Source organism: Oncorhynchus mykiss, chromosome 6 (genome assembly GCF_057628025.1).
Source record: "Oncorhynchus mykiss isolate SJ-2025 chromosome 6, ASM5762802v1, whole genome shotgun sequence".
Lineage (NCBI taxonomy): Eukaryota > Metazoa > Chordata > Actinopteri > Salmoniformes > Salmonidae > Oncorhynchus > Oncorhynchus mykiss.
In genome coordinates, this window is record NC_143027.1 from 79801937 (window position 1) to 79828107 (window position 26171).

The 26171-nt window shown below is 43.6% G+C and overlaps 1 protein-coding gene across 2 annotated transcripts; it reads left to right on the plus strand.

The window, feature by feature from the left end:
- The first annotated feature begins 1009 nt into the window (after positions 1-1009).
- LOC110506133 (NAD(P) transhydrogenase, mitochondrial) lies at positions 1010-25570 on the plus strand. 2 transcript variants are annotated; one of them, XM_036981045.2, is made up of 23 exons: positions 1010-1204; positions 1949-2136; positions 3269-3498; positions 4044-4261; positions 4395-4482; positions 4673-4761; positions 4848-5035; positions 5252-5385; positions 5491-5591; positions 5852-5942; positions 7918-8071; positions 8202-8363; positions 9406-9516; positions 9608-9753; positions 9874-10069; positions 11116-11349; positions 12761-12921; positions 13885-14064; positions 15500-15659; positions 22604-22685; positions 23505-23623; positions 24400-24515; positions 25145-25570. In XM_036981045.2, exons 2-23 carry the CDS (start codon positions 2001-2003, stop codon positions 25289-25291), a joined length of 3243 nt encoding a protein of 1080 aa, XP_036836940.1. In that variant the 5' UTR covers positions 1010-1204; positions 1949-2000; the 3' UTR covers positions 25292-25570. The 2 variants fall into 2 exon arrangements, with proteins under 2 accessions (XP_036836940.1, XP_036836941.1); XM_036981046.2 differs by having other exon boundaries at positions 1034-1208.
- The last annotated feature ends 601 nt before the right edge of the window (positions 25571-26171 follow it).

The following is a 26171-nucleotide window of genomic DNA, read 5'->3' on the forward strand; positions in this document are numbered from 1 at the left end:
TTACATTTGTGTATATGAAATTTGGCCAAAAGAATAATGAAATTAATTACATAAAAATGATTCCGCTTATTTCTATTGTATGTAAAGAATCCAAACAGTACATCTCTCCACAATAGTGTAAAATCTTCATAAATGTGTTCAATTATAAATCTACTGATGTCTTGCCACAGTTTTCTTACATGCATACAATGCCAAAAAAGATGCAAAACTGTTTCTGGGTGGTCATTACAAAAGGAGCAATTTGAGTTGATGTTTTCCTTAAACTTCTTCATATAGTGGTTGGCAGGATAATATTTATGAATAATTTTAAAGGAAACTTCCTTAATTTTGTTAACAAGTAGGTATGTGTGTGGCAACATCCAAACTTTTTTCCAACAGTTTCCTGCTGAAACAAGGAAAGTATCGCTCTGTTGTTGAATGGACCAAAAGAGAAACAAATCTTTCCTACTGATGAGTCAACAGGGTCAACAGAAGGTAGGCTCTGAGGGTCAGGTCTTGACACGTTCCTGAATAACATAGCAACACCTGAGGGAATGGCATCTAAAACAATTGCAACATTTTAGGTGTTACAGGGACCTTGTAAAGTGATAAGAATTCTTTATAACTGAGTAAAATACCCTCTGCATTTACCAGTTGGCTCACCAATAGGATATTATTTCGGAACCAATATTCTAAAAACAGAGAGGTATTTTTATACAATATATCCCGAGTATTCCATATATAATATCTGTGTGAAGAAAAATTGTGTTTATAAATTAAGGACCATGACAAGAAAACCTGCCGATGAAAAGCAGAACGTTTCACTGGAACTTTGTCAATATTATAATTGCAAAACAACATGAAGTTAAGGCCACCAAAAGTAGAGAAGATATGATGAGGAATAATTTGCATAGTCTCTATAGTTAATTATATATGCATTGTTGACGTTATAGTCAGAACTAGGAAACTCGGAAATGTCTGACTTGCTAACTGGCTGTAGTTGTACACGTGCCGCGCTCAACCAATTAGCAAGTCGGACATGTTCGAGTTTCCTAGTTCCGACTTTCATCTGAACGCGCCAATAAACCTGCGATACCGAAACTTCGTTCCGTGCGCCCGACAATTGAAAAAGTGAAGGTCGTTCCGACCAACCAAATTGCACTACTGTATTTTATAACGGATCAAACGGGAATTAATTTCCGGCTGAGACGAAAACTACCAGAAGGTTGGTGAGAAATATTTTTGTAGTTACCCTAATAATAAACACTTTTCTCTTACGTTTCTGTTTATTCCTGCAGGAATGAATAGAAGCAACAGTCATGTCATATATGGAAGCAACAGTCATGCACGGACAAAATGTTCAGCTACAGGTTGTTGTAGTAGAGACTTGTGTCCCAGTTTTCCACCCTGTCTGAGTTGTACTCCAATGGTCCAACGGCAGCAGAGAGCGAGGGAGGGAGGGAGGGAGGGAGTGAGTGTATGAATGAATTAGAGAGAGGCTGTGTGTGTCGTTTGAGTTGCTGTTGCCTTGTGCTCTGCTAACCCACAACATGTGGATATAATCCCTCTTTCTCTCTGCCCCAGTTTCTGCATGCAGATCTACTGCCTGTCTCCAGCCTCTACCCCAGCCCTACCATTTCTGTTCCTGTCCCTACTCCTACCCAACCCCCTCCCCTGTCCTATGCTCTCACCCAGCAGTCAGGAGTGTTCTTGTCACAACCACACTGTCATATTTCCAGATCTCGCGTAGCTTTGTGTAGTGTGTATACAGCCCTGCGTCCTGTCCTGCACAGCTGAAATGTCACACTGCCGTCGCTAGGCCCAGCAGCTGAAGAGAAAGTGTGTGTGTGTGTTCAGGACTTTCCGGGGGCAGTTAAGATAAGCAAGGCTGGCTGAGGAAGCAGCAAGCAGACGTAGTGTTAGAAGACGTCCTCACCTGCAACACACACACAACTGTTTGTGTCTCTAGGTGTTGTTGACCAGAGGTACAGCTACAGGCCTGTCCCTCAGCAGCACTAGTCATGTCCTCTCTGCTGCGCTGTGTCTCCTGCTGCGGCTCCACTGTCACCTTGCTCCAGCAAGGTGTTCGCCAACACACACCTGGCCGACGGGCCTTCAGGACCTTCCCACAGCTCTGGAACTGTGAGCCTGCTAAAGGTAGGACACAACTACAACTCCTTAACAAACACACAAACTCCTTAACACTGTCTTCTGATAATTGTCTTATCTGTATTTTTGCCACAGTAGGCAGTCTAGGCCTGGCTGCTTGTTGTTTTATAGCTTCTCCTCTCTATCCTACTAAAGGCATTGGGAAACTAAACAACAGTTCAGTTAAGGACATTTTCTGCCCTGGCTGGAGGAGTGGAAAAACTCCCACAGAGCAGTGGCGGTTGTGTTTGGAATAGGGGTTGATAGGGAATTTGTTGAAATGGGAAACAATAGGACCGTGAATCAACTTAGCTAATGTTTCTATGGGGTGCTAACATGACCGTGGCTAACTCCACTCTCTGTTGCTAACCTGCAAAGAGAACATGTAAGAGAGGTCAGTTAAAGGTGAAATGTGTATTCTGCTGTTCCGTGGCAGATCTACTTTTTATAAACACTACCCTGTGTTGTCACTGACTGAGGTAGCTGTGCTGGAGTGTATGTTGTGTGTTTGTGGAAGTTTTGTGTGTAACTGGGACATTTAGCGGAGCAGGGTTTGGGTCTGTGTGTGACAGACAGAGCAGGCCTCGTCGTGGTGTGGGTACTGGCTCGCAGCCAACCAGCTGCTAATAATGTTTCTGTGCTGGGGAGGTCACCACACCGTGTAAGGACTGATATGTGAAACCCGACTCTCCACCAACCTCGCCGGGCCAACTCACTTTCCGCTGCAGAACTACACTGTCTTTTAGTCTAACTTACACACACTACGGTAGTAGTCACTACGGCCTAGTACACTACAGCTTGCCTTAGTCCCTGCCTCACTTCCATTCTTCCTTACTCCCTTCCCTGCCTCTTCCACAGTCTCATCTGCAGCCTCTTTTACCCTGAACCTGTCAGTCTCTCCCAGATTCTCACCAGGTCTTGATAACGGCAAATTCTGAACTCAGAATTGGGTTACTCTTCATGCTGTTAATTGTAATGCTATACTCATGTCTCCCACTCATGTATCTGTACAGGTATGTTTGTGTGTGCACACTGATTCAGTGTGTGTAAATCACACCCATTGTTGTTCCCCAAGGTGTGTTGTATCTTATGTGGTTGTCCTCAAGTGTTTGTTAAAAGGAGGTTGTGTGTGTTCATGCAGGACGGCTGTATAAGGACCTGGTGGTAGGAGTTCCTAAGGAGATCTTTAAGAATGAGCGTCGTGTGGCTGTGTCCCCTGCGGGGGTGGAGCTGCTCGTCAAACAGGGCTTCAACGTCCAGGTGGAGTCTGGAGCAGGAGACCACGCTAAGTTCTCTGACCAAATGTACATAAACGCTGGAGCCTCCATCACAGACACTAACGGGGCCTTCGGATCTGACCTGGTCCTCAAGGTCAGTACTGGGCTATGGAACTCAAACTTAACTCAAACTCAGGGTGGTCAATACTGGGCAGGGAGTTAACTTGAACCCAGGGCTGCAGGGTTACATCTGAGAGGATCGGCCTGATCAAGGCTCTGTGCAGAATCATGGATCTACATTCCATGAATTACTCATAATGAGATCAAGATTAGTTATCCCACACAGCTCCTAGCTCAGGCAGATCCCCTCGCACGTGCTGTTAGGAAACAAAATGTGTACTGAACTATTGAGGGCCAGATCCTAACTTCAGATATACACATGTTGAAATGTAACTTTATTGTAAACCATACTTCACACTTCTAGTATGTCAATGGGAGTTTTACATAACAAATTGAGTGAGGAATGAGTTTTGCCGTTCCAAAGTATTAGGTATGGGATAACACTGGTGAAGTCTGAGTAAATCGTTGTTGCTGGTTGTTTGAGCTAGTAGAGGAAACAAAATAAACATTTCAATCTCTTAGACATTGTTGGCCCCTGGTAACCTCTGACCCATCTTCTCTCTTGAACTTTCTCTCCAGGTGAGAGCTCCAGTGTTGAACGAGGCTACTGGCAAACATGAGTCAGAGCTGCTGAAGCCTAAATCCACCCTGGTGAGCTTCATCTACCCAGCTCAGAATCCTGATCTCATGGAGATGCTGGCCCAGAGTCAGACCACCGTGCTGGCCATGGATCAGGTCCCGCGAGTCACCATCGCACAGGGCTACGACGCACTCAGCTCCATGGCTAACATTGCAGGGTAAGGGGAGACATGCGCAGAGACCCAGACATGTATGCACACACGCATACGTACACACACAGTAACGCATATGTCTTAGCCTCCAGCTCTGAAACTTGTTCAATGTGTTCATAGAACTGTGTGTGTCCTGCAGGTACAAGGCTGTTGTTCTGGCTGCTAACCACTTTGGCAGATTCTTCACCGGCCAGATCACAGCAGCAGGGAAAGTCCCCCCAGCCAAGGTAAGTCCTTCTATAGCAGTTATATCAACTAGATCAATGTGAATGTACCTGTCAAAACTGAACAACTGTGACATGTCAGAGCATTAAATATATTATAGTGTTTTGACTAACCTGTCACCTGGACTGCAGAGTCTGTGGGATCAATGCAACGTCGCTGTATCTCTGACCGCCATCTTGTTAACCCTTCCAGGTCCTGGTCATCGGAGGTGGAGTGGCTGGTTTGGCTGCAGCTGGAGCCGCCAAGTCTATGGGAGCTATTGTCAGAGGCTTTGATACCAGGTGAGTTGCAGTACCAGATGAGTTGTAGTTAGTCTTCGATACCAGGTACAGTATTGATGATGGTGATGTTCTGTATCCACCCTCAGACCAGCAGCTCTGGAACAGTTTAAGTCGTTCGGGGCAGAGCCTTTGGAGGTGCACATTAAGGAGTCCGGGGATGGTGTTGGAGGTTATGCCAAGGAGATGTCCCCAGAGTTCATTGCAGCTGAGATGGAGTTGTTTGCCAAGCAGTGTAAAGACGTGGACATCCTCATCAGTACTGCTCTCATCCCAGGTGAACATTCATTCATTCATGCTCTCATTCATTCATGCTCTCATTCATTCAGTATCTCATTCATTCATTCATACATACTCTGTCTGCTTGTTCTCCTCTCTTTGTTTCTCTCCTACGTCTCTCCCTCCTTTCTCTCACCATGAATATCATTCCACTCTTTCTATCCTAATAATTTCCCTTTCTATAATGATCTGTGACCATGCCCTCTGTCTGTAGGGAAGCGAGCTCCCATCCTGATCAAGACAGAGATGGTGGAGTCTATGAAGGATGGCTCTGTGGTGGTGGATCTGGCTGCTGAGGCTGGAGGAAACATTGAGACCACCAAGCCTGGAGAGCTGCACGTACACAAGGTGAGGAGACCAGCTCAGTTCTGGAAGAATAATACTGTCCCTAGAGTGTGTATAGGTGGAGTTTGTGTGTGTGTAACTGAGAGCTGTGTGTGTGTTTCTCCTCAGGGTGTGACACACATCGGCTTCACAGACCTGCCCAGCCGCATGCCCACCCAGGCCAGCACCCTGTACTCCAACAACGTGCTCAAACTGCTCAAGGCCATCAGGTAAAGGGACGGGTGGGTGGACAGGTTTTTGGATGGATAGAGGGACACTTTATAATACTACTAGACATGGACAGGGACAGTAGTTTTCCCTAGGACCAATCATGTTACCTGACCAGGAAAAACACCTGGCCTATGTTATAGCCCCACAGACCCTGAGTTGTTCCTGGCCAAGTCTAAAAGGATTGGAGTTTGATAAAGGTGCTACAGTATATAAATGTGATATATTAATGTCTGATTTTAATTGTGCTTATCACCATCAGCCCAGACAAAGACTACTTCCACTTTGAGCCCAAAGAAGAGTTTGATCACGGGACACTGGACCACGTCATCAGAGGAACCATGGTCATGCAGGTGTGTAGTATGGTGTGCAGGTGTGTCTCTGTTGATACTTCATGTAGAATATGTCCATTTTGGGACTCTTTTATTTATTGTTTTGTCTAGGTCATTTTGACACAAATATCATTAAGTCACATTTTTGTCATTTGAATAATGATTTAGTCTAGTTATTGTCAAAATGAATAAAACAGTGGGCCATTTTAGTCAACTAAATGCCCTTTCCATTTAGTCCCATTTTAGTCGTCCCATTTCCATGATCTCATTAACCTATAGTAAACATAAATCACTTCCATGTGCGCAAACACACACAGCCGTGTCCTACCAACATATTTTTCTGCATAAAATTCTATTGTAGATTATTTTCCCAACAGCCAGATTGTCAGAACACATTACTCTACAGCAGATGATAAATCACAGCCTTTGACATACTGTAGCGTATTGCAGTAAGTTCTGTCATAGTTAGTTACTACTTAACTAGCATTAATCATCTGTTATTACCTGAACGTATATATTGTGAGGACTCTCAGATGTCTTGAGGTTGGTAGTATTTTTTTCCTGTCAGATTGTGGGTGTAAATGCTGTCTTCTCCTGTGAAAGAAGGTGGGATTTGGTTTTGTTTCAAATGACACGATAAGTAAAGAGCTACAAAGTGGGTGAATCAGTCACACTGAGACTGAAGAAAGCAGGGAGTTTTAAATGTGATATTTCACTCCAAATCAAAGTTTGTCAGATATTCTCTGTTGAATGAGTTGAAGAGTCCACGTCCCTTCATGCTCAGACTTTCTCTGCCTCCCAAATGGCATCCTATGGGCCCTGGTCAAAAGTTGCTCCCTATATAGGAAATAGGGTGCCATTTGGGATGCATGCTGTAATTTCTGAGTGAAGCGTCACCATGACCCATAAGCCACCCTGCTATATTCTCTCAGAGCTGGTATCCAGCTGGCTGCACATAGCACAGTTTACGTGAGAAACAGGAATGCTAGTTATGAAATATCTTTTTTAAATGCACTTTTCCAGGAATGTGTTGATTTGAAAGTTTTGACATTTTGACAGTGTTTACGGCAGACTAGAGAGGCAGAGAAAGCACGAGGCGTGTCACCTTACCACATATTAAACAGAATTATTCATGCTATTTAAATGTGATTTTTCTCGCTAGGTATGTTCCATTGTTATATCCCGTGGTTGTTACTCAGGTTCCTTAGGTGATATGAAAAATCCTGTCTTCTAGTTAAGAACCTCAACTTGCACGTGATTGGTCAGTCTGTTATTTTCAACCTTGGTGCCGTAGAAACTCACTTTTTAAAAAGCAAGGTTTCCAATTAAATCCTGACAGGATCCCTCCATTTCTAACAATAACCTTCCATTTAGAATATTCCTCAATTGCTCACGTGTTTCTCAGTGTGTGTGTGTTTCTCAGTGTGTGTGTGTGTGTGTGTGTTTCTCAGTGTGTGTGTGTGTTTCTCAGTGTGTGTGTGTGTTTCTCAGTGTGTGTGTGTTTCTCAGTGTGTGTGTGTGTGTGTTTCTCAGTGTGTGTGTGTGTTTCTCAGTGTGTGTGTGTTTCTCAGTGTGTGTGTGTGTGTGTTTCTCAGTGTGTGTGTGTGTTTCTCAGTGTGTGTGTGTGTTTCTCAGTGTGTGTGTGTTTCTCAGTGTGTGTGTGTTTCTCAGTGTGTGTGTGTTTCTCAGTGTGTGTGTGTTTCTCAGTGTGTGTGTGTTTCTCAGTGTGTGTGTGTTTCTCAGTGTGTGTGTTTCTCAGTGTGTGTGTGTTTCTCAGTGTGTGTGTGTTTCTCAGTGTGTGTGTGTTTCTCAGTGTGTGTGTGTTTCTCAGTGTGTGTGTGTTTCTCAGTGTGTGTGTGTTTCTCAGTGTGTGTGTTTCTCAGTGTGTGTGTTTCTCAGTGTGTGTGTTTCTCATGTGGATTTCTAACGTGTATTTTTCATCTTGTGTTTTTTTTCACATTGTGTGTTTCTCACGTTGTGTTTGTCACATCTCCAGGAAGGCAAGAGCCTGTTCCCATCCCCCCAACCTAAGACACAACCCCCGGCCGCTCCAGTCAAACAGAAAAGTGTAGCAGAGCTAGCGGCAGAGAAGGCAGCTGTGGTCTCACCTTTCCAGAAGACCTTGACCAACGCTGGTGTCTACACCGCAGGTCAGACACTCACACCGCACACACACACACACACACACACACACACACACACACACACACACACACACACACACACACACACACACACACCCTAACTCCCTCCCTCTCTGCTGTCCTCTCCTGTCTCCAGGTCTCTCTACATGTCTGGCTCTGGGCTTGGCGGCGCCCAACTCAGCCTTCACCCAGATGGTCACTACTTTCGGCCTGGCCGGCATCGTGGGATACCACACGGTGTGGGGCGTCACCCCCGCCCTCCACTCACCCCTCATGTCCGTCACCAACGCCATCTCAGGTCAGAGGTCAGGGCTCAAATAGTGTCACTGCTGGGTCCTATTTATTTGTGCACACCTTAGTAAAATGTATTAAAACACTTTGCACTGAAAAACAAGCACTTATTAGACAGGCTTTGTCCGTCCCTCTTCGTGTGGGTCAGTTTTCAGCTGTTTGCTGTATAGTGGACCCTGGTGTGTCAGCAGGTAATGGTCACCCTGTTCTCCATACTGGGTGTGTCAGTAGGTAATGTTCACCTTGTTCTCCATTCTGGGTGTGTCAGTAGGTAATGGTCACCTTGTTCTCCATACTGGGTGTGTCAGTAGGTAATGGTCACCTTGTTCTCCATACTGGGTGTGTCAGTAGGTAATGGTCACCTTGTTCTCCATACTGGGTGTGTCAGTAGGTAATGGTTCCCTTGTTCTCCATACTGCGTGTGTCAGTAGGTAATGGTCACCTTGTTCTCCATACTGGGTGTGTCAGTAGGTAATGGTCACCTTGTTCTCCATACTGGGTGTGTCAGCAGGTAATGGTCACCCTGTTCTCCATACTGGGTGTGTCAGTAGGTAATGGTCACCCTGTTCTCCATACTGGGTGTGTCAGCAGGTAATGGTCACCCTGTTCTCCATACTGGGTGTGTCAGTAGGTAATGGTCACCCTGTTCTCCATACTGGGTGTGTCAGCAGGTAATGGTCACCCTGTTCTCCATACTGGGTGTGTCAGCAGGTAATGGTCACCCTGTTCTCCATACTGGGTGTGTCAGCAGGTAATGGTCACCCTGTTCTCCATACTGGGTGTGTCAGTAGGTAATGGTCACCCTGTTCTCCATACTGGGTGTGTCAGCAGGTAATGGTCACCCTGTTCTCCATACTGGGTGTGTCAGCAGGTAATGGTCACCCTGTTCTCCATACTGGGTGTGTCTGTAGTGTAACAAAGCCCTCCGCTTATTTCCTCCCTCTAAGAAACCCCTGCAGAAACTGTTACATTATTAAATTTCTTTACTCCTTCAAGCACCTGGACGTTGAACAAGGTGTGTGTGAACATGTCTTCTCTCCCCGTGGCAGGTCTGACTGCTGTGGGTGGTCTGGTCCTGATGGGGGGAGGTCTCCACCCCTCCTCCTTCCCCGAGGGCCTGGCTCTGGCTGCAGCCTTCGTCTCCTCCATCAACATCGCAGGTCTGGCACACACACACGACACACACATGCGCACACGCACGCACACAAGCGCACACTCACTCACTGTCTCTACCTGTCTCTGTCCTCCCAGGTGGGTTCATGATCACCCAGAGGATGCTGGACATGTTTAAACGTCCTACAGACCCTCCAGAGTACAACTACCTGTACGGTCTACCAATAGGAGTCTTCATAGGAGGTTACGGGGCCTCTGTGGCTGCTGGCTACCACATCGAGCAGGTGACACTGATGTGCTGCTGTTGTTGTTGAAGTGTTGTTCTACAAATGATGTAACTACCTGGAGTTAGGAAGCCAACTGTGTTGTGTTGGTGTGTTATGTTGTAACACTGTGTGTTCCAGATGATGTACCTGGGGTCTGGTATGTGCTGTGTGGGAGCATTGGCAGGGCTGTCTTCACAGGGCACCAGTCGTCTAGGTAATGCCCTGGGCATGATGGGGGTAGCAGGGGGCATTGCTGCCACCCTCGGCTCCCTGAAGCCGTCTCCTGAGCTGCTGGCACAGATGAGTGCCGCCATGGCCACCGGAGGAACCCTGGGTAGGTGGACCTGTCACACCACACAGCCATATACAGATACACACCATCTCAAATCTAATCAACATGTATTAAAAGTGTGTTTAAACATCTAAAAATACTTTATAATTGAAATGGAAACTTAAAAAGGCCATGGCCACTAGAAGACCCTGGGTAAGTAGGCCCTTCCTCCAAGACCAGGCTTAATCCGTGTCCGGGAAACGGGCCCAAGTCAATTTTTCCAGCCAGATGCCATGTTTCTACCTCAGCTTTTCCTTCTGCCATTGGCGATGAGGATTTTGGTCTGGACAACACAGGCAGAAAAGTCTAGATATCTGATCTCATACACCATTTCACATTTGTTTAAAAGTGTATAAAACCATGACTAAGGTTTGTACATGTTATTGACTTTGCATATTATTTCTGAAGTCTTTGAAAAATGAGCGTGAATTATTGAAACTATGATGGACCGTCCATCATGCGATATAGATTGACAGATATACATGTTCTGATATCTTCATGGTGTCAGAGTACTTTAGGTGTGTGTGTGTGTTATACTGATATGATGTTATTATTCTCTTAGGCCCTGGCAGCTGTCTCACACACACACACACACACACCCAGGGCATGTGTGTTTATGCAGTCTGATATTAGTAATATTATCCTTTAGAGAACTAGTTGTTATTTTATTAGGGTTTTTGACAACACTGTTTAGAGCGTGCCTCCAGACTATTCTGTTACTTCTGATGTTAATGTCCAATATGAATACAAAAGTTATTCAGTCCAGATGGTTGCCTTCCCAGCAAATACAGTATGTTGTAGCACTAGGAGTTAGTCCAACTCTATGTGAAGCACTGTGAGACCAGGAGAAAATACTTCCATAGAAAATGTCTTCTACATTTGGCCTTCAGAGATTCAGGGCTGTTTTGTTGTTGCTGAATTCCAAATCAACTGCTAGGACCTACAGCCATCGGTACCTGTATAGAACTGAAGGTCTCTGTGACGGTGTGTCTGTTTTCCCCCTGTGCCCTACTGCGTGTTTCTGACCCTCTGCTACTCTGCTTCCCCAGGTCTGACCATTGCTAAGCGTATTGAGATCACCGATCTCCCCCAGTTGGTAGCTGCCTTCCACAGCCTGGTGGGTCTGGCTGCAGTTCTGACCTGTGTGGCAGAGTACATGATCGAGTACCCTCACTTGGACGTACACCCTGCAGCCAACATGGTGAAGACTGTGGCCTACCTCGGCACATACATCGGAGGGGTCACCTTCAGCGGGTCACTGGTGGCCTATGGCAAGCTGCAAGGTACTGTAGACAGCCATTAACACACGTGGATGCAGGAACGCAGACAGACACACACACTCTCTCTCTCTGAGCTCTCTGTCCTGTGGTACTGATTGCCTCCTTTGATCTAGCCAAAGCTCAAGATCCCATGGGAAATCCAGGCCAGGATGGTGTGTGTGTGTGAGTATGGCTGATTATTGCGTGCCTGACAGAGTGGAAGGGCCGGGAGGCTTGTAGGAGTGCTATGTTGGTAAGGTAACAGTTGTTAAAGGAAAAATCCACCCAAAACCACTACAATGTATAGTGTTAAATAACACATGTGACAGCAATATGTTTAGGGATCAGATGTTCCATTTTGGTGTTTATAATAAGGTTGGTAGAAACGTAAATATTGTTGTGGAAATATGTTGCAGCTCAAGTCGACTACCAAATCCACAATGCAATGCTCTCTATGGGCTGGCTAGCTAGCTAACTTAACTACACACAATAATACCAAAGACAAGATCAGTATATGAAGTAGCTAGTTAGTGCAGTTTGTTTTGGGAATTTTACAGCTATCAATTTTAGGAGTCTACAATCTCACCTGTTCAACCTGCAGATCGATGTGCCTCAGAGTGGAGTTTGACATTCGCAACGGCACCATACAATGCACCCTGGACTGAAGAGGCAGACAAATAGGAGAAATGTGCTAAACCCTCTGTTAAATTCTAAATTTCTCGAAGGTAGGAATATCACAAAAAATATGATAATTGAGTCATTTGAGAGAAGACATCGTCCCGTGTTATGACATCAGCCAGTATTGAAATCTGACATGTATGATAGATGTTTTCACCATCTAAAAGTTGTATTCCTATTAACTTCCAGGGTAGTGAGAGAGACTTTATCACAGTGCTACGTCAAACCGGATGGATTTCTGCCTGCTTGAACACCAGTAACTCAGATACACATGAAAACATTAAATGACCCAGGAAATCGATAGAACATCACTCAGAGATACACAAAAACAATGGAACATTCAAAATGGGTGAATCTTCTCTTTAAGTGTGTGTGTGGGGGGGCTGCTTTTCTATGGAGGGGAGTTATTTTTCTAGCCCACGTGAGAAACGGTTGTCTCTCTATTGTGTTTATAAACCGTCAGTTCTCTATTCCCTCTGTGATCACTGGTAATGAGAGACCGACCGAAGGCAGGAGTCCCTGCCAGATCTGTGGTCTGTTTTCAATATATTACAACGCTCCACCTGACCTCCACCCCCTCACTCTAATCAATGTGATATATCAATACAACCCTGCCCCATCTCTCCTTCCAGGATTCCCTGCCCCGTTCCACTCCTCTCTGTTCACAATTTCCAGTTCAGAATGATACATTGTGAGTTCAGAGTTTAGAGTTCCTGGTGCAGTTCTGTGAACAGTGTTCTGTATTCCCTCCTTTCAGGTGTTCTGAACTCCGCCCCACTGATGTTGCCGGGGCGTCACATGATGAACGCTGGTCTGATGACGGCGTCTGTCGGTGGTATGATTCCCTTCATGCTCAGTGCTGACTACGCTACTGGCATGGGCTGTCTGGTTGGAGTGTCTGGCCTCTCCACCGTCATGGTGAGAACATGGCTAAAGCTGTAATGTTTTATACAGACATGGTGAAGACCACCAATGACCAATAGTGTTATTCAGCTCTTATCAGAATAAGAAAAACTTTGACACTCAACAATGTTGGTGGGACTGACCTTGATAAAGACGACAACCACAATCTACAGCAGGGTTAGGCAACAGGCGGCCCGCTGGCCAGAACTGGCTTGAGTGTTTAACATTTTTTTGTGTAGTTTGTTTCAGCTCCAACAAAAATCGTTCCACGGCTTAATCTAGTTGCCTACCCCTGATCTAGAGGAAATAACCCAGTATCATAAAGTCACTGTGAGGGGTTTATCTATTGACTACCCAGCAAACCAAAATTGGCTTTGTAAAAGTTCCCAGAACATTCGCTAGGTTGCGGCAAATGTTCTCATAACACAAAACCTGGCCAGTTGGCTCATGATTACACAATGTTTGCATAAAACAATTGCCTGATGTTGCCAGAACATTCCCAGAACATTGATCCTATATTTCGTTGCGGCAGTGTGTTCTAAAAACATTACTGGTGCATTACTACCTTACCTGGAAACCTAATGATAACGTTTGGGGAATGTTCTGTGGTGGTTGTTACAGGTGTTGTGTACAACCTTTCAGTGAATGCTAGGAATACATTCCAAGGATATTACATTTAAAATGTTTTCTGATTTTTTTGGGGGATGTTATCCTAATGTTAGATAAAACACTACCTAGAACTTAATGGGAATCTTAGCTAATGTTCTGGGAATGTTCCCGGTTTGCTGGGTATAGTTCCAAGATTCAAGTAACTTTCCAAAGAATCGCAGCTTTTCGAGAAATCGAGGTTGGAAGATTACTGGAATCAGTGGGGAATTAACAGGAAATCCAGGAATCCTCCAACTGGTATTTCTGGAAAACCTTTTGCAACCCTACTAGTGACTGAAGCCTGTCCTGACCGGGATTGTGTTCCTGTAGGGTGTAACCCTGACGATGGCCATCGGGGGCGCTGACATGCCCGTTGTCATCACTGTGCTCAATTCCTACTCTGGTTGGGCGCTGTGTGCCGAGGGATTCCTATTGGACAACAACCTCATGACCATTGTAGGAGCTCTGATTGGCTCGTCTGGTGCTATCCTCTCCTACATCATGTGTGTGGTGAGTACTGCTAAACACTCAGTCGCATTCACTTACACACACATACTCTCTCTCAGCCTCTCTCACTCAGACACTCACCTGCCAGTCAGGTAGCCTTGTCATCTCTCTCAGCCTCTCTCACTCAGACACTCACCTGCCAGTCAGGTAGCCTTGTCATCTCTCTCAGCCTCTCTCACTCAGACACTCACCTGCCAGTCAGGTAGCCTTGTCATCTCTCTCAGCCTCTCTCACTCAGACACTCACCTGCCAGTCAGGTAGCCTTGTCATCTCTCTCAGCCTCTCTCACTCAGACACTCACCTGCCAGTCAGGTAGCCTTGTCATCTCTCTCAGCCTCTCTCACTCAGACACTCACCTGCCAGTCAGGTAGCCTTGTCATCTCTCTCAGCCTCTCTCACTCAGACACTCACCTGCCAGTCAGGTAGCCTTGTCATCTCTCTCAGCCTCTCTCACTCAGACACTCACCTGCCAGTCAGGTAGCTTTGTCATCTCTCTCAGCCTCTCTCACTCAGACACTCACCTGCCAGTCAGGTAGCCTTGTCATCTCTCTCAGCCTCTCTCACTCAGACACTCACCTGCCAGTCAGGTAGCTTTGTCATCTCTCTCAGCCTCTCTCACTCAGACACTCACCTGCCAGTCAGGTAGCCTTGTCATCTCTCTCAGCCTCTCTCACTCAGACACTCACCTGCCAGTCAGGTAGCCTTGTCATCTCTCTCAGCCTCTCTCACTCAGACACTCACCTGCCAGTCAGGTAGCCTTGTCATCTCTCTCAGCCTCTCTCACTCAGACACTCACCTGCCAGTCAGGTAGCCTTGTCATCTCTCTCAGCCTCTCTCACTCAGACACTCACCTGCCAGTCAGGTAGCCTTGTCATCTCTCTCAGCCTCTCTCACTCAGACACTCACCTGCCAGTCAGGTAGCCTTGTCATCTCTCTCAGCCTCTCTCACTCAGACACTCACCTGCCAGTCAGGTAGCCTTGTCATCTCTCTCAGCCTCTCTCACTCAGACACTCACCTGCCAGTCAGGTAGCCTTGTCATCTCTCTCAGCCTCTCTCACTCAGACACTCACCTGCCAGTCAGGTAGCTTTGTCATCTCTCTCAACCTCTCTCACTCAGACACTCACCTGCCAGTCAGGTAGCCTTGTCATCTCTCTCAGCCTCTCTCACTCAGACACTCACCTGCCAGTCAGGTAGCCTTGTCATCTCTCTCAGCCTCTCTCACTCAGACACTCACCTGCCAGTCAGGTAGCCTTGTCATCTCTCTCAGCCTCTCTCACTCAGACACTCACCTGCCAGTCAGGTAGCCTTGTCATCTTAGTTTTGCTCTTGCACTTTGAGATTCTTTGGTTTTGGAATTCATCAAAAGATTTGTCACGCTCCCCATAGAGATATAATATCAATGTTGTATTTAATCCTGGTTACACCCCTCTTTCCAGGCAATGAACCGTTCCCTGCCCAACGTGATCCTGGGAGGGTTCGGTACCAGCTCCACGGCAGGGGGAAAACCCATGGAGATCACAGGTACCCACACAGAGGTCAATGTGGACCAGTCCATCGAACTCATCAAAGAGGCCAACAGCATCATCATCACCCCAGGTACACACTCTCGCACGCACGCACGCACGCACACACGCACACACACAGCACAAACGCACACACAGCACAAACGCACACGCACACACACAGCACAAACGCACACAAGCACACACACAGCACAAACGCACACGCACACACACAGCACAAACGCACACGCACACACACAGCACAAACGCACACGCACACACACACAGCACAAACGCACACACACACACACAGCACAAACGCACACACACACACACAGCACAAACGCACACACACACACACAGCACAAACGCACACACACACACACAGCACAAACGCAATCATGCGTTCGCACAACACGCAAGTTCTGGGTAGGGTTCAGAGGTAGTCTTATGGAACACACCTGTGTTCCAGTGTTCATCACTGTAGGAGGGTGGTGTGCAGAGTCGTGTATCTGTCTGTGTGTTCTGCTCTCCTCCCAGACTGAAACCAGGTCATTTAGTAATGAACCCTGGCATAACGTCTGTACTGGAGCCTGACACAGGGACAGGGAATGTCCAGTAGAGGGTGCAGTTTATCTATGTCCCTGTGAAGCGGAGCTAGCTTGTTCGCCAGACAGACAGGCAGGCAGGCAGGCAGGCAGGCAGTCAGACGTAACTGGTAATATAGAAGACTACAGTGGCCCAGGGGTTAGAGGTCAGGGAGATTTGTTCCAAATATAGTTGATTAGTTGTAATCAACATACAGCACTGGCCTCTCACCTCTCAACTCTACCCAGTATCAGAACACACCTCTATCCAGTATGCTGATACCTCAGGACAGTTACACAAGCAGGCGTTAGACAGACACATGGGAGCGGGGGTTCCTCTCGCACGCATGCCCTCTTCTTCACCCCCCGCCCCATAACACACACAACCCCATAACAATTACAGGCAGGGGAAAGGGGTTCCTCTCGCACGCACCACCCCCAGACTGTAGAAATCCTATGATTTAAGACAGAAGGGAGAGCAGAGCGGAGAGAGGGGGGGGAAAGTGAGAATAGAGGGTGAAATGGGGCAAGAGGAGGTGAAAAGGGGGAGAGGTAAGAGAGATAAAGGAAGGGTATTGGGAGAGAGGAGGGGAAAGAGGTACTGCAGCCTTGGTCAGGAGAGGAGAACAGAAGATAACAAATTGTTTCAAACAGACCTTATTCACTTCTGTTTTTAGTCTTCCAAGAATAACCTCTGCATTAAGTTACCTCTATCATTTATCTGATCATTAAGTTACCTCTATCATTTATCTGGTCATTAATTACCTCTATCATTTACCTGGTCATTAGTTACCTCTATCATTTACCTGGTCATTAGTTACCTCTATCATTTATCTGGTCATTAGTTACCTGGTCATTAGTTACCTGGTCATTAGTTATCTGGTCATTAAGTTACCTCTATCATTTATCTGGTCATTAAGTGACCTCTATCATTTATCTGGTCATTAGTTACCTGGTCATTAGTTACCTGGTCATTAGTTACCTGGTCATTAGTTACCTGGTCATTAAGTTACCTCTATCATTTATCTGGTCATTAGTTACCTCTATCATTTATCTGGTCATTAGTTACCTCTATCATTTATCTGGTCATTAGTTACCTGGTCATTAGTTACCTCTATCATTTATCTGGTCATTAGTTACCTCTATCATTTATCTGGTCATTAGTTACCTGGTCATTAGTTACCTGGTCATTAGTTATCTGGTCATTAAGTTACCTCTATCATTTATCTGGTCATTAAGTGACCTCTATCATTTATCTGGTCATTAGTTATCTGGTCATTAGTTACCTGGTCATTAGTTACCTGGTCATTACGTTACCTCTATCATTTATCTGGTCATTAGTTACCTCTATCATTTATCTGGTCATTAGTTATCTGGTCATTAGTTACCTCTATCATTTATCTGGTAATAGTTATCAGGTCATTAGTTATCTTGTCATTAGTTACCTCTATAATTTATCTGGTCATTAAGTGACCTCTATCATTTATCTGGTCATTAGTTATCTGGTCATTAGTTACCTGGTCATTAGTTACCTGGTCATTACGTTACCTCTATCATTTATCTGGTCATTAGTTATCTGGTCATTAGTTACCTCTATAATTTATCTGGTCATTAGTTACCTCTATCATTTATCTGGTCATTAGTTACCTCTATCATTTATCTGGTCATTAGTTACCTCTATCATTTATCTGGTCATTAGTTATCTGGTCATTAGTTATCTGGTCATTAGTTACCTGGTCATTAGTTACCTGGTCATTAGTTACCTGGTCATTAGTTACCTCTATCATTTATCTGGTCATTAGTTACCTCTATCATTTATCTGGTCATTAGTTATCTCTATCATTTATCTGGTCATTAGTTATCTGGTCATTAGTTACCTCTATCATTTATCTGGTCAGTAGTTATCTGGTCATTAGTTACCTATATCATTTACCTGGTTATTAGTTACCTCTATCATTTACCTGGTCATTAGTTACTTCTATCATTTATCTGGTCATTAGTTACTTCTATCATTTATCTGGTCATTAGTTACCTGGTCATTAGTTACCTGGTCATTAGTTACCTGGTCATTAGTTACCTGGTCATTAGTTACCTGGTCATTAAGTTACCTCTATCATTTATCTGGTCATTAGTTATCTGGTCATTAGTTACCTCTATCATTTATCTTATCATTAGTTATCTGGTCATTAGTTACCTCTATCATTTATCTGGTCATTAGTTACCTCTATCATTTATCTGGTCATTAGTTATCTGGTCATTAGTTACCTCTATCATTTATCTGGTAATAGTTATCAGGTCATTAGTTATCTTGTCATTAGTTACCTCTATAATTTATCTGGTCATTAGTTACCTCTATCATTTATCTGGTCATTAGTTACCTCTATCATTTATCTGGTCATTAGTTATCTGGTCATTAGTTATCTGGTCATTAGTTATCTGGTCATTAGTTACCTCTATCATTTATCTGGTAATAGTTATCAGGTCATTAGTTATCTTGTCATTAGTTACCTCTATAATTTATCTGGTCATTAGTTACCTCTATCATTTATCTCGTCATTAGTTACCTCTATCATTTATCTGGTCATTAGTTATCTGGTCATTAGTTACCTCTATCATTTATCTGGTCATTAGTTATCTGGTCATTAGTTACCTGGTCATTAGTTACCTGGTCATTACGTTACCTCTATCATTTATCTGGTCATTAGTTATCTGGTCATTAGTTACCTCTATAATTTATCTGGTCATTAGTTACCTCTATCATTTATCTGGTCATTAGTTACCTCTATCATTTATCTGGTCATTAGTTACCTCTATCATTTATCTGGTCATTAGTTATCTGGTCATTAGTTATCTGGTCATTAGTTACCTGGTCATTAGTTACCTGGTCATTAGTTACCTGGTCATTAGTTACCTCTATCATTTATCTGGTCATTAGTTACCTCTATCATTTATCTGGTCATTAGTTATCTCTATCATTTATCTGGTCATTAGTTATCTGGTCATTAGTTACCTCTATCATTTATCTGGTCAGTAGTTATCTGGTCATTAGTTACCTATATCATTTACCTGGTTATTAGTTACCTCTATCATTTACCTGGTCATTAGTTACTTCTATCATTTATCTGGTCATTAGTTACTTCTATCATTTATCTGGTCATTAGTTACCTGGTCATTAGTTACCTGGTCATTAGTTACCTGGTCATTAGTTACCTGGTCATTAGTTACCTGGTCATTAAGTTACCTCTATCATTTATCTGGTCATTAGTTATCTGGTCATTAGTTACCTCTATCATTTATCTTATCATTAGTTATCTGGTCATTAGTTACCTCTATCATTTATCTGGTCATTAGTTACCTCTATCATTTATCTGGTCATTAGTTATCTGGTCATTAGTTACCTCTATCATTTATCTGGTAATAGTTATCAGGTCATTAGTTATCTTGTCATTAGTTACCTCTATAATTTATCTGGTCATTAGTTACCTCTATCATTTATCTGGTCATTAGTTACCTCTATCATTTATCTGGTCATTAGTTATCTGGTCATTAGTTATCTGGTCATTAGTTATCTGGTCATTAGTTACCTCTATCATTTATCTGGTAATAGTTATCAGGTCATTAGTTATCTTGTCATTAGTTACCTCTATAATTTATCTGGTCATTAGTTACCTCTATCATTTATCTCGTCATTAGTTACCTCTATCATTTATCTGGTCATTAGTTATCTGGTCATTAGTTACCTCTATCATTTATCTGGTCATTAGTTATCTGGTCATTAGTTACCTGGTCATTAGTTACCTGGTCATTACGTTACCTCTATCATTTATCTGGTCATTAGTTATCTGGTCATTAGTTACCTCTATAATTTATCTGGTCATTAGTTACCTCTATCATTTATCTGGTCATTAGTTACCTCTATCATTTATCTGGTCATTAGTTACCTCTATCATTTATCTGGTCATTAGTTATCTGGTCATTAGTTATCTGGTCATTAGTTACCTGGTCATTAGTTACCTGGTCATTAGTTACCTGGTCATTAGTTACCTCTATCATTTATCTGGTCATTAGTTACCTCTATCATTTATCTGGTCATTAGTTATCTCTATCATTTATCTGGTCATTAGTTATCTGGTCATTAGTTACCTCTATCATTTATCTGGTCAGTAGTTATCTGGTCATTAGTTACCTATATCATTTACCTGGTTATTAGTTACCTCTATCATTTACCTGGTCATTAGTTACTTCTATCATTTATCTGGTCATTAGTTACTTCTATCATTTATCTGGTCATTAGTTACCTGGTCATTAGTTACCTGGTCATTAGTTACCTGGTCATTAGTTACCTGGTCATTAGTTACCTGGTCATTAAGTTACCTCTATCATTTATCTGGTCATTAGTTATCTGGTCATTAGTTACCTCTATCATTTATCTTATCATTAGTTATCTGGTCATTAGTTACCTCTATCATTTATCTGGTCATTAGTTACCTCTATCATTTATCTGGTCATTAGTTATCTGGTCATTAGTTACCTCTATCATTTATCTGGTAATAGTTATCAGGTCATTAGTTATCTTGTCATTAGTTACCTCTATAATTTATCTGGTCATTAGTTACCTCTATCATTTATCTGGTCATTAGTTACCTCTATCATTTATCTGGTCATTAGTTATCTGGTCATTAGTTATCTGGTCATTAGTTATCTGGTCATTAGTTACCTCTATCATTTATCTGGTAATAGTTATCAGGTCATTAGTTATCTTGTCATTAGTTACCTCTATAATTTATCTGGTCATTAGTTACCTCTATCATTTATCTCGTCATTAGTTACCTCTATCATTTATCTGGTCATTAGTTATCTGGTCATTAGTTACCTCTATCATTTATCTGGTCATTAGTTATCTGGTCATTAGTTACCTGGTCATTAGTTACCTCTATCATTTATCTGGTCATTAGTTATCTGGTCATTAGTTATCTGGTCATTAGTTATCTGGTCATTAGTTATCTGGTCATTAGTTATCTGGTCATTAGTTATCTGGTCATTAGTTACCTGGTCATTAGTTACCTGGTCATTAGTTACCTGGTCATTAGTTACCTCTATCATTTATCTGGTCATTAAGTTACCTCTATCATTTATCTGGTCATTAAGTTACCTCTATCATTTACCTGGTCATTAGTTACCTGGTCATTAGTTACCTGGTCATTAGTTACCTGGTCATTAAGTTACCTGGTCTGCCATGTCTTGGAGAAGGTCACATCAACCTGAGCCATCAAACACATGAAATGTATAGTTGTGACGTGGCCACGAGCAGCACCGTAGATATTAAGATGAGCATGATGCAAGACAATGCAGGGTGTGTGTGTGTGTGCGTGCGTGCGCTCCTTGCTGCTACAACATGGTCGGGACCAAAACAGCAGAGGTTCAACACTCTTAGTTGTTGTGGAAATCGGCCCAATATTCTGTTTACCAGTGGTGGAGAAAGTACTCAATTGTCATACTTGAGTAAAAGAAAAGATACCTTAATGACTCAAGTAAAAGTGAGTCACCCAGTTAAATACTACTTGAGTAAAAGTCTAAAAGTATTTGGTTTTAAATATACTTAAGTGTCAAAAGTAAATGGAATTTCTAAAATTAATTTAACTATCAAGTAAAAGTATAAACCATTTCTAATTGCTTATATTAAGCACAGCAGACGGCACCATTTATTTGTATTGACGGATAGCAAGGGGCACACTTCCACACTTCCACACTCCCACACTCCCACACTTCTACACTTCTACACTTCCACACTCCCACACTTCCACACTCCCACACTTCTACACTTCTACACTTCCACACTCCCACACTCCCACACTCCCACACTCCCACACTCCCACACTTCCACACTTCCACACTCCCACACTTCCACACTCCCACACTCCCACACTTCCACACTCCCACACTCCCACACTCCCACACTCCCACACTTCCACACTCCCACACTTCCACACTCCCACACTCCCACACTTCCACACTCCCACACTTCCACACTCCCACACTCATAATTTACAAACTAAGCATTTGTGTTTAGTGAGTCCACCAGATCAGAGTCAGTAGAGATGACCAGGGAAGTTCTTTTGATCAGTGTGTGAATTGGACCATTTTCCTGTCAAAATGTAAGAAGTACTTTTGGATGGCAGGGAAACTGTATGGAGTAAAAAGTACATATTTTCTTTAGGAATGTAGTGAAGTAAAAGTTGGCAAAAATATCAATATTAAAGTACATATCCCACAAACTACTTAAGTTGTGCTTTTTTGAGTATTTTTACTTCAGTACTTTACACCACTGCTGTTTACTTCGTGCATCGCTGAGTCATACCTTTTAACAGTAACATTTGAACTTTACCTACAGTGACACTGTGATTGTGTAGGTTGGTCTGCTTATAGTGTGTGTGTGTGTGTGTGTGTGTAGGTTGGGGTCTGTGTGCGGCTAAGGCCCAGTACCCCATTGCTGACATGGTGAAGATGCTGGTAGAGCAGGGCAAGTCTGTCAGGTAGGTCTTCACAATAATATAATTCTCTCTCTCTCTCTCCTCAATCATCTCTTTCTCTTTTTCTCTTCCTCTCTCTCCACTCTGTTTTTTTTTGTTGGGGACCATCAGTCCTCCTGTCACAGTGAGATAACGATATCTTCCTGTATTAGTCTGACCTCTCTCTCTCTCTCTCTCCACTGTTTATTTTTGTTGGGGACAATCAGTCCTGTCACAGTGAGATAACGATATCTTCCTGTATTAGTCTGACCCCTCTCTCTCTCTCTCTCCACTCTGTTTATTTTTGTTGGGGACAATCAGTCCTCCTGTCACAGTGAGATAACGATATCTTCCTGTATTAGTCTGACCTCTCTCTCTCTCTCCACTCTGTTTATTTTTGTTGGGGACAATCAGTCCTCCTGTCACAGTGAGATAACGATATCGTCCTGTATTAGTCTGACCCCTCTCTCTCTCTCTCTCTCTCTCTCTCTCTCTCTCCACTGTTTATTTTTGTTGGGGACCATCAGTCCTCCTGTCACAGTGAGATAACGATATCGTCCTGTATTAGTCTGACTTCTAAAATAACATTCTTTCCATTTAGTTTTTCAATCCCACTGACCGTCTTGAGTTTCCTGGTCAGGAACACTGGCAGGTCACCTTTTTAAGTTCAAGGAAGACAAAACACATCTGGGCCTAAAAGCTTTAGAGTGGAAAACATCTTCATTCTCCAAATTCAGAGCGAAGCTGTGAAGCCCTGACTGACTGAGGAATTGCATAAAGACAACATTAATGTGTGTGCTTGTGTTTTTCTCTCTGTGTGTGTGTGCGCACGTGTGTTTCTAGGTTTGGTATCCACCCTGTGGCAGGTCGTATGCCAGGCCAGCTAAACGTGCTCCTGGCTGAGGCAGGTGTTCCATATGACGTGGTTCTGGAGATGGATGAGATCAATGAGGACTTCAAAGGTCAGAACACACACACTCACACTGATCAATTTACTGAACAAAAATATAACGCAACAATGAAATTGTCCCATTTTTCATGAGCTGAAATAAAAGATCCCTGAAATGTTCCATACACACAAAGCTTTGCCTCTAAAATGTTGTGCACAAATGTCTTTAGATCCCTGTTAGTGAGCATTTTATCCTTTACCAAGATAATCCGTCCACCTGACAATTGGCATGCTGACCGCAGGAATGTCCGACAGAGCTGTTGCCAGAAAATTGAATGTTTATATCTTTACCATAAGCCGCCTCCAACGTCGTTTTAGAGAATTTGGCAGTACATCCAACCAGCCTTACAACCACAGACCTCGTGTAGCCACGCCAGCCCAGGACCTCCACATCCGGCTTCTTCACCTGCCAGATTGTCTGAGGAGTATTTATGTCTGCAGTAAAGCCCTTTTGGGGAAAAACTCATTCTGATTTGCTGGGCTTGGCCCCCAAGTGGGTGGGCCTATGCCCTGTGACCTTGCCCATTCATGTGAAGTCCATAGATTAGGGCCTAATTTAATTATTTAAATTGACTGATTTCCTTCTATGAACTGTAACTCAGTAAAATTTTTGAGATTGTTGCGTTTTATATTTCTGTTCTGTGTAGATTGATGGATTCATTGATTTGATCATAACGACCAGCAGGCATCCCTCACACTTGGTTGTGTTTGTAACGCTGCCTGGCTGGTTCCATCCATAGTTTCGCCAGGTTCTCTGTACTGGTTATACTTAATGTGTGTCCCCCACAGAGACTGACCTGACGCTGGTGGTGGGTGCTAACGACACAGTGAACTCAGCAGCCCAGGAGGACCCCAACTCCATCATTGCTGGCATGCCAGTCCTGGAGGTCTGGAAGTCCAAACAGGTAGGAATGAAGAAGGTAGGGTATTAGTACAGGGCCCTCACTGGTTTACAAAAGGAAGGATGCAAAATATTGTCTTGTTCTGCTCTCTGGTGTTGAGGGCTGAGCTCTCCTACTCTTTGGTTGACAAGGACTCTCACAGGTATAGAGTATAACATGAGATTGTGAAGTGTGCTGTCTTGTTTCTCTGTAGGGGATTGTGATGAGATCTCCGACTAGTTATTTTAAACATATTTCTGACACTATTTATTTAGACCAGTCATATGCAACAGAAGGGCCGTGGGTCCTGAACTAAAATGATAAATGAGGGTTAGTCTTGCCTCGACCCCTGGTCTCATATGAACACACATAAGACATGACAAAATGTGTAGAATTGCAGGAAATTAGCTGCAGTTTTCTCTCCGCCAACAAGAGGGGTGTGAACTGTTTGGGTTGTGAGGAGGGTGTTTGTTACACCGATAAATGACAATGTCCATCTGGACCTTTGCCACCTAGGTAATGTGTGTGACCCTGACCTTCTCAAATAGTACTTCCGTAGCCCTGATTTAGACAGTTGGAAACAGAGGGGGGAATGTGGGGGTGGGAAGAGGAATATAAAAGGTCTCAACCCTGTTCCCCTCCCTGTACTGTAGGTGATTGTGATGAAGAGGACCATGGGTGTGGGCTATGCTGCAGTAGACAATCCCATCTTCTACAAGCCCAACACATCCATGCTGCTGGGAGACGCCAAGAAGACCTGTGACACACTACAGGCCAAGATCAGAGAGGCCTACTACTAGAACAGAGATGGACAGTACACACACACTCCCTATCGGCCTTACGGATGTATTTGTCTTTAATCCAGATGCAGGTGTATGGTTCCGTTAAGATTAGTAAACAACGGTGAATATTTTTACACTTAGTGGCTTGATGATTATAGAGGTCCTCAGTACATATGATTATTGGACGTTGGGCAGTGATGTTGAACCAAAGGTGTGGACACGATGATTAGATTACATTTAAATTAACCCATACACTGCCTGCCCTGATTTGTAAATAAAAATCTGTTTTGAATGTGATCTGTTGGCTAGAGTTCCCTATTCAATTGTATTTGTAAGAGCTTGTCAGGTATAATTTCACACAAAAGCACTGAGCAGCACCAATTGGAGATGAAGTCACATACTCCCAGTAGCTAACGGTAGACTGGCTCTCAACCAGTAAACACCAGCAGCGTGTTGATCTAGCCTGTTAAAGGTAATGGAACCTACATGCACAGCGTTCACCATACATACAAATTAAGAACAAGCCGCATTGACAGATGTCCAGCGTAATGAATTCAACCCCAGCCTTTAACTAAATCTTTATACTTCTGTATTCACATACTCACAGTACATTTCCTTTGGTCATTTTATACCGAAACACAGACCAGGTGATATACTGAAACACAGACCAGGTGATATACTGAAACACAGACCAGGTGATATACTGAAACACAGACCAGGTGATATACCGAAACACAGACCAGGTGATATACTGAAACACAGACCAGGTGATATACCGAAACACAGACCAGGTGATATACTGAAACACAGACCAGGTGATATACTGAAACACAGACCAGGTGATATACCGAAACACAGACCAGGTGATATACTGAAACACAGACCAGGTGATATACTG